The sequence below is a fragment of the Phaseolus vulgaris genome, chromosome 9, assembly GCF_051622355.1.
Source record: "Phaseolus vulgaris cultivar YP4 chromosome 9, ASM5162235v1, whole genome shotgun sequence".
In the NCBI taxonomy this organism is placed as follows: Eukaryota; Viridiplantae; Streptophyta; class Magnoliopsida; order Fabales; family Fabaceae; genus Phaseolus; species Phaseolus vulgaris.
In genome coordinates this window covers 24,965,567-24,980,660 of record NC_143506.1, presented here as the reverse complement: position 1 = coordinate 24,980,660, position 15,094 = coordinate 24,965,567, and the positions used below count along the sequence as shown (strand labels likewise).

The 15,094-nt window shown below is 34.1% G+C and overlaps 1 protein-coding gene across 1 annotated transcript; it reads left to right on the top strand.

Moving 5' to 3' along the window:
• The first annotated feature begins 6,626 nt into the window (after positions 1-6,626).
• LOC137822823 (auxilin-related protein 2) lies at positions 6,627-15,085 on the top strand. The gene is made up of 8 exons (XM_068627824.2): positions 6,627-7,591; positions 9,631-11,263; positions 11,550-11,673; positions 11,770-11,870; positions 12,040-12,105; positions 12,566-12,655; positions 13,303-13,479; positions 14,626-15,085. Exons 1-8 carry the CDS (start codon positions 7,065-7,067, stop codon positions 14,662-14,664), a joined length of 2,757 nt encoding a protein of 918 aa, XP_068483925.2. The 5' UTR covers positions 6,627-7,064; the 3' UTR covers positions 14,665-15,085.
• Positions 15,086-15,094: the final 9 nt, after the last annotated feature.

The following is a 15,094-nucleotide window of genomic DNA, read 5'->3' as shown; positions in this document are numbered from 1 at the left end:
TGATTTTACTTGTTCGTTAAAAGTCTGAACTCTCTATTATTCTAAAGTTAGTAGATGGCCCATGATCAAGCTATGCAGAAAACTGGAAATCGTGCATATTGGAGAAAGTAGCAATGTGACACACAAAGCACCTGCTGCATAGTTTGTGAGCTTCTGTGTATGATGGGCATTTTCGGAGAAGTTTATTAAGAAACCAAACAGTAGAATAATAAAAAAAATTATAAGTTAAAATTAATTATATGTAAACTAAGTTTTGATTTTTTTATGTTATTTATCTATTTTTTTAATTTATAATAAATAATTTACTTTCTTTTTTCTTTTAGAAGTACCTGGAAGAAATTAACTACAATTTTCTTTCTTTCTTTACTTTTTAAAGGCAGTTTACATTTGTATTTTATTGAAGTTTCATATATAACTTTTAAAGAAGTTAAAGCTGAAGTTAATAATTTATATAAATTCATGAAAGCATTTTTATAAAAAAAATTATATAAATTGCAAAATACAAATTAAGTTAAATATATTCGTATTTTTAAATACCATTTTACTTATAAGGTTATAAATGAAAAATGTTCAGTAATAATTTGTGTATGTCAATGTTTTTGATAATTTTTAGTACAATTTTTTTATCATGTTTTTTCATTAGTTTGAATTTGAGACTTTTTATGATCATTTATCTTTGTTGTTATTAGCTTTAAATAGAAAATAATCTTTAAGCACTGATTTAATTTAATAGATGTATGCTTTGTTCATCGAGTATTTCTTTAATTTCATTTATATCAGTTAATTATATAAATAATATTGTAAAGTTTTAAAACTAATAAGTCAGTTAAATTAAATCAATTTTTAGTGACTAATTAACATAAAGTACTTAAGCATTATATTAAAAGAAATTCTCCATAGCCAGTGTTCTTGTTATGCGAATAACATTTTTAATACACGTTTACTATTACGCCACATTATACATTTACTTTATTTCTATAAATAATTTAACATGAGATATAATTTAAGATTTTAATTAAAATATACTAATATTTTAAATAATATCAGTACGTTATTAATTAATCCTATATTACTAATTTTTATAATACTTAATTTAAAATTATATTAATTTTTTATATTAATCAACAGTTTAAAGTTTTAGCACTAATTATACATAAAATTTAACTCTAAAACTATATACTAAAAGAGTTTCATGAGTTAAAAAAAGGATAAATCCACCTCCCTCGGTCTTTCCATTTTTTTAAAATAAACTAATTTCAAAAAATATTTATCTAAATAAATCCATTCTCACTTTATTTTTTAAATTAAACTTAATTACTCTTCAATTTAGTTAAAAATTTGACTGAATTTTCAACCTGAAACAGTGCACACCTTCTTCTTTTTAATTTAAAAGAAATTGAAAAATGTAGGTCGAAATTCGACTCTCCAAAATGGTTTTTCAGTCAGGGTGAGAGGGGTACATTGGCTTAGTTATTTAGTTATTTTAAAAATTAAAAAAAAGAAGAAAATCTGATAATACTGTTCATCATTTTGACAATTTAGCTTTTGTGGGACCGAATTCTCAACTTGTGATCAGAGTCCAATTTAAAAATTAAAATGGGATGAATATATTTAAGTTGGCTATGGTGATTCTTATCATAATATCCAGCGCTGTCACATAACATTTCCGCATTAAACTTATTTATTTATTTATTTAAAAATTTAAATAAAATTTAATTGATTAAATAAAAATCGAGTCGATGCTATATTCAATTCAATGATAAAGTTTGATTTAATAATTGATCACACAATATTCAACCATATAGCTACAATCCAACATTTTAAAGATACATGTTCTTAATAAGCATTTATATTCACTAAATCTATTTTTTTTTTATAAAACTTTTCATGTTACTATTAAATCTAATTAATTTAACGGGTTTAATTCAAGGTAATTTTTTCTCCAATCATCTTACAATCAAACATTTTTAAATCCTACAATATAATTCAACAACAATATGTTAGTTTTTTCACTTACTCTTAGAATATGTGAAGAAAAAAAGTATTTGCATTGATATATTTACTTAACATTACATAAGATATGCAATATATTGATACAAGAGGAACTATGTACAACATGCAATAAAGGAGTTAGGTATACTAACTACTAGCTGTCTAATAGTTGCCGGTTAAACTTATACTTATGTTGGTGAAACTACAATCATAATTTATATTGAAAATCAGAAAATGAAGTTCCAGATACAAGTTTCGTTAATATATCGACAACTTGAAACTTAGTTGGGAGACGTACCAATCGAATCCAGTTTTGTTGCACATAATCCTTAACAAAATGTAGATCTATTTTGAAATATTCCATACGTGAATGCATAATGAGATTCATATAGAGTAAAACTGCACCCAAGTTATATGAGATTAGTTGTGGTTGAGTGGTGGATATTTGAAGTTCATGTAGCAAAGACTGTAGCCAAATGACCTCAGTAAGCACAACAACAATGTTGTGGTATCTCGCTTCGGTGCTACTATGTGAAACAACATGTTGTTTATGAGAGGACCACACAACAAGGTTGAAGTCGTATTAAATGCAGTAAGCAGTTGTAGACTTTCTATTGTCAATGTCACTTCCCTAGTCAGCATCACTGAAGGCGAGAATGTCTATTGAAGAACTTTGTTTGATGAGCAAACAATGAGAATTGGTGCCAACAAGGCAATGAAGTATGCGTTTAACCACTTTTCAATGATGCTCTCGCGGGTTGTGCATGAATTGCCACACTTTGTTCACAGCATAAGACAACTCAGGTCGTGTTATGAGAATGTATTGAAGAGTTTCAATGATCGAGCGATATAAAGTTGGATCATGCATGGCGGGGGGGGGGGGGGGGGGGGGCATCTTTCTGTAAGCGAAGATTGGACAACATGTGTGTGGGCAAAGGTTTATCAACTTGCATATCAGTGCCATGCAAGAGGTCGTTGATGTATTTAGTCTAGGATAGAAGAAGAATACCATCATTGAGACGAGTAACATCAACACTTAGAAAGTAATAGAGGGCTCAGGTCTTTGAGAGCAAAACACGATCTAAGTTTTGAGATAATATTTTAAACCTCATGGACAGAGGAGCCTGTGATATGATATCATCAACATATATTAAGACAAATATAGTGTAAGATGACATGAATTGAACAAACAAAGAATTGTCACTCTTGGTGGAAAGAAAACCGAAAATATGAATAGTAGAACTTAGCTTTTGTAACCAGGATCTTGGGGCTTGTTTTAAGCCATAAATAACTCTATGAAGCTTGCAAATAACGTGAGGAAAGGTGGAATCGAAGTCTGATGGTTGAGTCATATAAACATCCTCTTGAGGATCTCCATTTAGAGAAGCATTATCCACGTCAATTTGGTGACTGGATCAGGAAACAAAGACAACATGGGATAAGACAACTCAAATGGTGGATGGCTTCACAACGAGATTGTATGTTTCATTGTAGTCATAACCTTTTGTCTAAATGAATCCCTTTGCAACAAGTCGTGCTTTGTGTCTTTGAAAAGAGTCATATGCATTGTATTTCTTTTTGAACAACTATTTGCAACGAACAACTTTGACACCTGGGGGGAGGGGTGTGAGAGACCAAATGTGTTTGTTGAGAAAAACAACATATTCGTCACTCATGGCTTGAACCCAACGTGGAGAGGATAAAACTTCTTTCACTGTGGTAGGGACAAGTGAATGTAAAGAAGTTTGAGCATGTAAAAGTTTTGGTTTAAAAATACGTGCTTTTGACCTCGTTATTAACAATATTATTATCAGTGGACGCACTAGAAGAAGATGTGGAAGTATTGGTCAAAGAAAGAGTATTATTGTTAGTTGAAGAAGCGTTAGAATCATTATTATGACTATATGTAGGAGAAGATGAGTGAGGTGTGGTAAGAATAGTTAAAGATTATTTGATGTTTCAGAGACACTAATTATCCTATGTAGATGTAACAGACTTTCAGGAAGATTATATGGAAATAATTCTTCATAAAAAATAATATGGCGAGATATATAGACCTTACCAATAGAAAAAATACAAATATAACCCCTGTTGTATCGACTATAGCCAAGAAAAATACAACATGATGACTTGAAATCAATCTTGTGTTTATTGTAAGGGCGAATAAACGGATAATAAGCACAACCAAACGTTTTAAATTTGAATAAAGAAACTCTCTTGGAGTGAATCTTTGAGTAGCTATTTTTCTTTTGAGTCTTATCTTAGCAGAGAATGCTTCAAGTGGCGACATTCTTCCTCCCTCATCTTAGAGCTCTCCTCCCCTGATATGATTCCAATAGCACAATATGAATGATTCTTGACATTCTTAGGAATCAACTTGAGTTGGATATGAGATAGGCACTTTTTGATAGAATTGGATCAAGGTTCTATGTTCAAGAACTCACAAAGACTAGTACCAAAACCCAAACTCACATGGAAGATCCATGTATTGTCAATCGAAGCAAAACAACAAAGGAAACTAGAATACCGAACTGAAAAAATGCAAAGAACACAAGCTAAGACATGAACATAAAAGGAGAAGGAAGGAAGGAGAAGAGAAAGCTCATGAAGATGGAGGGATTGGTTGGATGATCACGCCACTTAGAGGATGAAGACTCCAAGATGAGTGTGCTATGCCGCCACTTGAGGTAACCAAGAACTCTCAAGATAAGACTAAGTGAGGAAGGCACAAAGCTCTCCAATTCTCTCTCAAATTGAGTAGAGTTTCATTAATACAAATTTCCAATATGAATTGTGAAGGACCTAAGCCCTCCTTATATAGGAGCAAGGGCTGGTCATGAAGCTTACAACATAAGCTAACCAAAAGACTCTTCATATGCTACTTACTAATAGCGCCTAAATGAAGCATGAAGAGTATTCTTCTAGAAAATTCTAAACTAATCCCTAAAGATGCTTTTACAAAAGAGGTATCTAAGGTTTCCCTCCAAGCACCTTTCCTAAAAACTATGTATTTAAACATTCTATATTATTTACAAATTTATAAAAGAAACTATAAAGAGAGATATTTAAATGAAGTCTATTCTTGAAAGCTTGTAGACTTCTTTGGCTTTAGGCTTAATCCTCTCTTTATTTTATGTCTTCTTTTAATTATGAGAAGACTAGAAGGAAGAACTTCAAATGTGAAGGTGAATGACCTCTTCCTTCATTAATAAAAGCCTCCTTTATTTGATTCTCATCATCCCCCAAGTGGCGTGAATCCTTCCATCACTCCATCTCCATGAATGCTACAACCGTATAAGCTTTCCATTCTCTTATCTTTTTTTTTTAATTCTCTTTCAATTTTCATCATCTCTCTCATTTTGAATGTCTAATTTCGTGTCCAATTATTCTTTGTGTGTGTCTTTTCTTTTTGCTATTTGAAGAAAACCTTCACACTTACTTAACCACTTGGTTAAGTTCATGTCTAGTGGCGATCCTCACTGAGTCTTCACCATATTCTATAATCAAAATTCTAATACAAGAAAAACCAAAAACTCAATGTGCGCATTTGTTAAATCAACTCATATGAATAAGAAAAGTGGAAATTGATTGATCATGCTTTGGAATACGTAGAAGTTGTTAGAGCTTCTTGACCTCAACACGTGATTGTGTTGCATAATGAATTTGCAATTTGCTATAAACTTGATGAGATTAATTGAGATCAACCATTTTGGTGGGGATAACTTGAGACATTGAAGCCAGGAACCAAACAAGAAAACTGGGATTGAGAGAAGATGATGATCCATCTTTGGTAGAGACGAGGCGTGAAAGAATGTAAGAACCATAAAAAAAGTAAAGAAGATTCATACCACATAAAGTAACAAGAACTTGTTTCTAGATTAAGAAATTGTCATTGTCGAATTTGAGTGACATTACAATATAGAAAAGATAAGGAAAAAAAAATGAATGTGGTGAATTTTTTTTCTCAATTAATAGTAATTGACCGGACTTAATACCATGTAAGATAAGGAAAAAAAATGAAGAAAAAGAAATAAATAAAAGAATTGAAAAAAAGATAAGTAGAATATTGTTATGTACATAAAAGACAAACAAAGGGTATACCTATAAATTTAACATACATATAGTTATTCTACCTAACATCAACATAATAAAATTAAAATAACATAATAAAATTAAAATAAAATAAAATTGTGTATCTAAGTATAACTTCTTAATTTTTTTTTATACAGAAAATATGTCTCATAACACAACTTCAATGTTAAAAAACAAATCAAAATTAAAATTGTGTTTGAGAGCACAATTTTTTCATTTTGAAATTGTCTCCTCCAACATGGGTCACCCATTTACAAGTTTAGGATTTATCTATTTCAATAAATTTATGTAAAACTTCACCTATTTGGAAAATACGCCGAGAAGAAACAAATATGTTATACACCAGTTTGTAATAATACATTTTGAAACGGAAAACAGAGTAAATAATAAAAATGAGTACATTTTTTTTTCTGCTAAAAGGATAAAGATAAAAAACACACATAACAAGACATATTTTTCTCCCTTCCATTTTTTTTTATCAAGCCCTACCACCAATTTGTCATGCTAAAATCAATGTAGAAGAGTTCAATTTTAAAAAAATTGACAGAAATAATATAAAATTTGAAATCCGAAGAACGTGTCATGCTTATTTTCCCAGTGACAAACAGGAGAAACAAAAACCCGCAACATAGCATGATTCGATCCCAAAATAGCAGGAAACAGAATTTGAGAATCCTCTGATGCAAATTCTTTAACACGAAGTGGGAAAAGCAGAAGAAGTGAAGAGACAAATCAACAACAAGAAGACCTAACTAAACCAGTACTAACCAACAAGAAGCAGAAGAAGAAAGGAAAATATATAAATACAAAATAATTTTGAAAAAAGAGCGTTAAAGTAAAACGCAGGTTAGTTTGTATCATTCTTTGTATCCTCTGTGACGTTCTCTCTTCACCGTATTCTCCCGCGGATTCACCTTTACGCGGAGGATACCATCGGACACCAGATATATATCTCTTTATCTCTCTCTCCCACTCTCGAGATGAACGATTTCGATGGTCTCTTAACCACCGATTTCGGGTTCAAACCCCAAGGAAAATCGGCGCCAATGGCAGCATCTAAAGCTTCTTCCAACAATTCATCCTCTCTCAACTTCGATTTAGGTTCCCGATCCGCTCGCACTTCCAATTCCGTGGCCGGCGGCGACTCCGTCAACGCCGCTTCCTTCGACGATCTCTTCGGAGGCGGTGGCAAGCCGGACGCGTCTTACGACTTCGACTCCGTGTTTCGCGCCTCCGCCGATTTCCGCTCCAAGTCCGTTAACCTGCCGGCGCATGACAAACCGGTGTACGACAAACCGATGTATGACGACGACGACATTTTTGACGGCGTTCCAGGCCTCAAGAGCTCCTCCAAGTTCTCCTCCGGCAACGTTTTCGCTTCGGCCGCGTTCGATGATATTCTCGTCGGGTTAGGTGAATCGAAGCCTTCGGAGAAGGGAGAGAGAGGTGGCGCGGATTTTGATGACTTGATCCCTGGATTCGGGAGCAGCAAGGCTTCCACTGATTGGTATGTTACGTGGTTGTTACAGAATTTATTTAATGTGAGCCAGAATGTTGTGTAGTAAGAATTGAGGTTTATTTATTGATCTTTGGAACAATCTATTTGTGTGCTGAAAGGGCGTGAAGAACTGAGATTGTGTCGGTAATATAATTGAGGAGAGAAAAAAGTTTTTGTCAACTATATAATTATGGACCACTGAAATATAATACCAGGAAAACTATCGGGAGGGAGTTTTAATTCAATTCAAGTTCTTCTACCTTGTGTAGTTGAATGTAACATGCAGAGGGGTTTAAAAAGTTTTTTGTGTGCAAAATATAGGTTCTTAGCTAGCTCCATTAGTGAATTAAGTCATTTTACAACAATATTAATGGTCTGAGGATTTTGTTTAAATTAACTTGTGTAGTGAAGACAAACCATTGGGTATGAATTTTGAATTGTTTATGCACGTGTTTTGGTCCGTCGTTTAGAATTATTCCATAACTTACAGATCACACCCTTGAGTATAAACGTTCACTGCCCATGATATTCTGAATATGTCAGAATTTTTTTTTTGCCTGCTAGTCATTATTGCAAATGAACTTAAATTCGTAGTTCACAAGCCTACTTAACGTATACTGCTATCAATTATTTTTGACTGCCTGAAATTGATCTTGATTGTTGGAGCTTGAAGTAGATATTCTGAAGTATGCCTAGATTACAGGACTGATTTGGAGGGGAAGGGGTTGTTTTTTGCTGATTGTGTATTTTTCTTCTATTAGACTGAGGTTATTGTTTGAACGGTGTCAACATTTTGCGATAATCTATGAAGTTGACATTTAAGTGTGCATGACATAGTTGAAAGGTAAGGTGTAGTTAGTTATACTTGCTGATTTTATTCATTAATGTAGACACTTGAATGAAGCTCAAAAAATTAGTTTGGAAAAGGTAGGAGATGCACCAATAAACTTATTTTATTCTGTGGTTTATTTTTGTGACATTTTCAAATTGGGTATTATAGTTAGGTATCCTTGGGTTGTGCAGAAGATTTTCATACAATAGAGCATGACTGATTTCAATAAAATCGTTTACTCAAATTACTGCAAAAGTTTAAGAACCTGCTAAGCATCCAAACACTGAGGGAACCTACCCTCAAAAGTTAGGTATTAAGGTGGGAGAACCAAATACTTAAATACTTCACTGAGCATCCATACTAGATGGTGGGACTTAGGCACCCCATAACAAATCTCTATTAGAACCCTTACACTCTGGGAGGATTAAGTTCTGTTAGGACATCAGAAGGAAACCTGAGACTGATTTTATTGACTGAAAGGATTAAATAGAATCTGAGAACAAAAATACTCCAAACCACCTCAAATGATTTTGTTATTCTTTCTAATCAGTATAACCATTGTCTCCTAATTACTCGTAAACAATTATTTCACTTCCTGTCCTTTTTATTGTGTGACTTCACATCCATTTTTTAACATTTTCAATTTTGCTAATCCCGCTATTCAATATTAGAGTATAGATAGCCAGACATATGGCAGTATAACAAGACTATTGAGCTTGGTTGGTTCTTTGCAATCATAGTTAATCCTCAATAACTTTTTCCATTTTAACCATCTTTGTCTGTTTCTTATCTGTGACATCTTCATTACGTTCTCCATCATTTTATAATATTGAAGCCAAATATTTAAACTTAAAACACGAGGTATTCTGACAATCCTAACTGTCCTAAGTAACTGCCACATCCCCTCTATCCTAAAAGACTCAGTTTTCTTTTTATTTCTCAAGGATGACCATTTCAGTACTAAATTTAGATATCTGGTACTTTGCTGTGCATTTTTATCTTGGAAGTTGATCCTTCATTTTATCTGGGTTCATGATGGGATCAGGTCTAATGAAGAGTGAGGATAGATCTTATGAATTTGTTGTTGCTTGCTTAGCATCTCATTTGGAGAAATAGAAGTGAAGTGGATGAGAATAATAGAAGGGACAATACCATCCCGTATCTTCGCATATTCTTGATGCATTGTAATCGTTTTTGCATATTGTTTTATTCACAGGAGCGTTCCTAATATTGATTTGTCATCACAACCTACTATCAATTCTTCTAAAACAGCTTCCGGTGAAACAGATGACCCTTTCAAAGTGTTTGAACCAACTTCAGCCTCAGTGGATTCATCCTCAAAATACTTTACAGACCCATTGGAAGAAATTAGTAAATTTAGTAGTTCTAGAAGCACAAAAAATGAGAGCGTGTCAAATTCTAATGGTGAAGTATATGATGATATTGATAGCTTTGGTGGACTCGGAAATTCTGTGCCTGCATTCTCAGCAGAGAGAAATAGCATGAAGGGTAGCATCTTCCCAAATACAACCACCAATAAAGAATCAAATGGCGAATCATCTGGGAGGAGTCCTGAGAGACAAACACAAAACAAGATTCCTGTTGATCATGATCAGGAATTTCATCCAGCTGCATTTGACATGCCTTCATATTCATCCAATTCTTACAAACCATTTGGCCAAAGGTCTATGTCCCCTTCACATGATAATGATGGTTTTAAACAGGCTAATACCCAGGCAGATATGTCTCCAAAATATGAAGAGAAGTTTGAATCAAATGATGATATATGGCTGACAGTATCAGAGATTCCTCTTTTCACTCAGCCAACTTCTGCTCCACCACCTTCAAGACCTCCTCCTCCTCGACCAGTACATATTCCCAAGTCGGGAGCAGGTTCTTCTGCTTCTTCCAATGTCAGAAAGAAGGATAGTGAATTTTCTTCTTTTCCAAGTTCCACTCAATTTTCTCAGGGTCCTAAATCTGCTCCTGCTGCAGCCAAATTATCTTCTGCATCTCAGTTTGATGAACTTGAAGATTTTGCCATGGGCAGGAATCTTGATAATGACAATGAACATGGAAATGGTCTTGCTGATAAAGAATTAGAGATGAACTCAGCTGCTGCAGCTATGAAAGTGGCTATGGATAAAGCTGAAGCTAAATTTAGGCACGCAAAGGAAGTTAGGGAGAGGGAAAATACAAAAGCCGTTAAAAGCAAGGAATCTGTGCAATTGGAAAAGGATGGCAGAGCTGTGTCGGAGGATGGAGGAAAACAGGAAAGGTTATATCATGAACAGCAGCAAAAGGAGAGAGAGGAAAGTGAGCAAAGAAGACGTGAGAAGGAAAAGGAAGAGAAAGAAAGAGAGCAACAAAGACTTGAGAGAGAAAGAGAAATGGCTAGACAGGCTGTAGAAAGAGCTACTAGAGAAGCGCGTGAAAGAGCAGCTATTGAAGCTCGCCAAAGGGCTGAGAGGGCTGCTGTTGAGAAAGCTAATGCAGAAGCTAGAAAGCGTGCTGGAAGGGCTGCAGTTCAGAGGGTGCAAGCTGAAGCACGTGAAAGGGCTGCTGCTGAGGCAAAGGAAAGGGCTGCTGCTGAAGCAAAGGAAAGGGCTGCTGCAGAGGCAAAAGAGAGGGAAGTGCGGGAGAGAGCTGCAGCTGCAAGAGGTAAACAAGAACGTGCTGCTGTCGAAAGGGCTGCTGCAGAGGCTCGAGAAAGAGCTGCTGTACAGGCTCGAGAAAGAGCTGCTGCTGTGAGGATGAACCAACAACAAAATGACAATGATTTTGAATCATTCTTCAGCACAGGTGCACGAGCTAACAGTGCTCCCAGGCCTCCTAGGTCCAGCGTTTCAGTGAGTACCTATTTATGTTAACATCTTTTATACTAATATGTAGTGGCCATCTCCTGGCTTTGATATTGTCTTTTTCTATCATAGAAAATTTAAGCTCAAAGTTGGATGTTTTGCTGATTGGTTTGTTATTTTTTGTTCTTTTCCTTTCCATTTTAAATAAAGAACTATAAAAAAATGATTAAAAAAATTTCACCTTGTAAATTTAAAAAAACACAGTGGACTGACATGCATCATGTTAATCCTAGCATAGTACTATTTTATTTTTCTAACTAATCTTTGCTTTCAGGACCCTGTATTTGATGCCCAATTTCAGTCAGATGCAACCTGGAAATCTCCAGGTGTGTCTTCAAGCATGAAGAAAGCCTCGTCATCCACTAATATTGTTGATGATCTTTCCTCAATTTTTGGAGGTTGGTTTATGTGTGAATATATATTCAAAATTCATTGGAATTTTTGGGTCTCTACTTACAGAAGCTCTTTTTGTCCCTTTTTTCTATGGTTTGAAGCTGCTCCATCATCATCTGGAGCGTTTCAGGAAGTTGAAGGGGAAAGTGAAGAAAGACGAAAAGCCAGGTTGGAACGCCAGCAGAGGGCTCAGGAGCGTGCGGTATGTCTTACAGTATTTTCATTGATTTCTTTTTAATTTATGTGAAAGAATAGGTGAACAATGTACTATTTTCAAATCAACTTGACATTGAATTTATAGGGAAGCATGTACGTTCCTGAGAAATATTTTTAATTGTCTTGTTGCACTGATCATTACCATTTTACGCCAGACTAAAGCATTGGCTGAGAAGAATCAACGGGACATACAGACTCAAAGAGAACAAGCTGAGAAAGATGTAAACAGTTTCTTTTGTGTTTTCCTTTGAGAAGCACTTGCATTGCACTCACAGCTCATGCACAATATATATCCCTTCATCCTTGTTGACCTCTTTATATCAGTGATGCACAATACAAGGGTCAATTGATTATCCAACTTTTTGATTTCTTATTAAAGTGTTACCTTGTTTGTCTGTTTCTAGTTTACGTTAAAGCTTGTTTGGTCTTTTTTCCCTTTAAAAATTACCATAAACCGATGCCTCTTCTTTTCCATCCAAAACTTGTTTTATCAATTGGAGAATTGAGATGGGATATCTTCACTTTTTCTCTTCTTTATATAATTTAACACACAGTGAAACAGATCTTTTTATGTAGGTGACAGTGGTTAGTTGGATTTGACATCTTTGTTAATTTTGCAGAGTTTTTATAGTGATGTGTTTTTATATTTATTATCTAATCTTATCTCTACATTGATTTCAGAGGGTTGCTGAAACATTGGATTTTGAAATTAAGCGCTGGGCTGCGGGAAAAGAGGGGAACTTGCGTGCTTTGCTTTCCACCTTACAATATGTATATACTTTCTACACGCACCTTGGAAAAATCTCTGAATTTCTGTGTTTCTTATCTGTATGAACATCTAGAAGTTTGGTAGTTTATGCTATCACTTCTTTATTTATTATATTAAGGCATGAGCACAACTTTTAAGATATGGCATGCTGGGTCTCATCTGATTCAATATACCTCTTAGGGTTTGAAGTGTGGTGGGTTTTTGGTAACAGATTATTCTCAGAAAATATTTTTAAGAAAATTTCTTTATAAGTTGGCAATAATAAGCAATTGGTTCTTCAAGATAAGTTGAACCAAGCATGCACCAATTCTATATTTCGAAACTGATTTTATTGGTTTCTTAAGTACTGCTCATTACAGGATAACCCAGTATTTCAATTTCCTTGTTTAATACTATCCATATTAGCATTTCCAATCAGATCTTTACTAATATTAGACATATTTTAACGAAAGTGGTTGATTTTGCACCAGTCTAATGATGTTCTAATACATGAAAAGCAATGTTTCCAAATTTAACACCGAAAAGTTCCTACTTCTAAATCTAAGCAGACTAATGTCCCTTTAATTTGTATTTTTTTAAGGCATCAATATTTTTATTCTATAGTTGTGTTTTGCTGTGGTAACTTGTTTTCTTTATGAATGATGATCAGGTTCTGTGGCCTGAATGCGGTTGGCAGCCAGTTTCTTTGACTGATTTGATTACAGCAGCAGCTGTCAGAAAGGTTTATAGGAAAGCTACATTGTGCATTCATCCTGATAAAGTGCAACAGAAGGGTGCCACTATACAACAGAAATGTATTGCTGAGAAGGTTTTTGATATACTCAAGGTATTTCAGGCCTTTTTATGTTATTCATACATACAATCATCTATGCTTAATAAAGAGAGAAGTGGTTGTCAATGGCAAATAAAGATTAGGCTACTCTTATTTCAAGTGACTTCCAAATGTGGGTTTCCATTTAACATTTTTTGGTCAAATGAAATGCATTTATATAGGCTACTGTTAATAAAGATTAGCATTGTATCTTGTCCTATATGATGGCGTGTATTCTGAAATAATGATTGAATTAATTAATTTATTTTATATATAGGCATCTTAGGGCATTTTCTGTCATGTCTGCTTAGAAATGCCAAATCCTATAAAATATAAAAGCATTAATTATGTTTTTGTCCGAGACATTTGAGGTAAATCTGTTTTTTTAATTTTAGTCCTTACAATTTCACAAAATGTTAATAGAAATGATGTGGCAATCAGAAGTGTACACGTGACAGATGTTGATTCACATCACCATCGATGTTAAATCTGTCTTTCTCCTGAGACTAAGCAGATTTCACGAGGTTGTTTGTAGAATATAAAATGATGTTTTCAATATTTATTTTAAATTTCAGTCACTAAAAATATAATTAAGCAAGTAGAAAAATATGATATAACGGAATTTTTATTTTGTTGTACAACAGTTATCTGGGAACTTTGTTTCAATGATACTTGTTAATGACATCATTATTGACAACTCGAAGTTGAATAGAATTTTTGGAAAGAAAAATGTTACGCATTTTTTAACATACTCTTCAATATTGGGAGGATATTCAAGAAATTCACCCATTAATAGAGGGAATGTTTTAATGATTGCAATAAAGCATCAATGTTTTGGAAAAAAAAAGTAATCCATTGCTCCGTTACATTTGTGCACTTTACCAACAGGCGTCTACCATTGCATTGCTGGATGTTCCTGTTAGTCCAGCCAATGGGTGGTAATATTGCTTGCACATAGTAGAATTTTCATCTACATAGATAACTTTGTAGTAATGTTTAGTCTCATGATGCTTCTGATGTACACTTATTAATAATTAATAATTGGACTCATGTTAGGGGTACTTGTTTTTTCGGTTTATAATTGCGTGTGTTCTAAATAAAAATAAATACTACTACTACTATGCCTTTATTTTTTTTCTGAAAAGTTTGACAATTTATTAGGAAGCATGGAATAAGTTCAATTCAGAGGAGCTTTTCTAATCTCGACGACCTGAACTACTTCAAGGCAGTTTTGTTCTGGCCATTCTGTTGAGAGGTAACCACACCCCCGTTTCAGCTGCCTCTCCCACTGCTTATTTGCATCGATGATAAAAAAAAAACAATTTACTGTCTGGCATCAGGAGGTCCAAAGGATACACGGGGAGGTAAATTTGTAATCGATGTAATTTCCAGGGGGTTGTCGGGTTCATTATACCGATGCTTATGCTGTATGTTTTGTTGTAAAATCTTTTTGTGGGCATTTGTCAATTCAATTCATTATTTCGGTCGAGTGAGGAGATCTCACGAGCAGTCTGTTCAGTTATTTTTTGAATTTTATTACTTGTGATATAGTATATAGTTTCCTGAATATAATATAATTCCAGTTGTGGACTGACATCAAAATGTGGGAAAGTTCCATGCACTCCTTCTA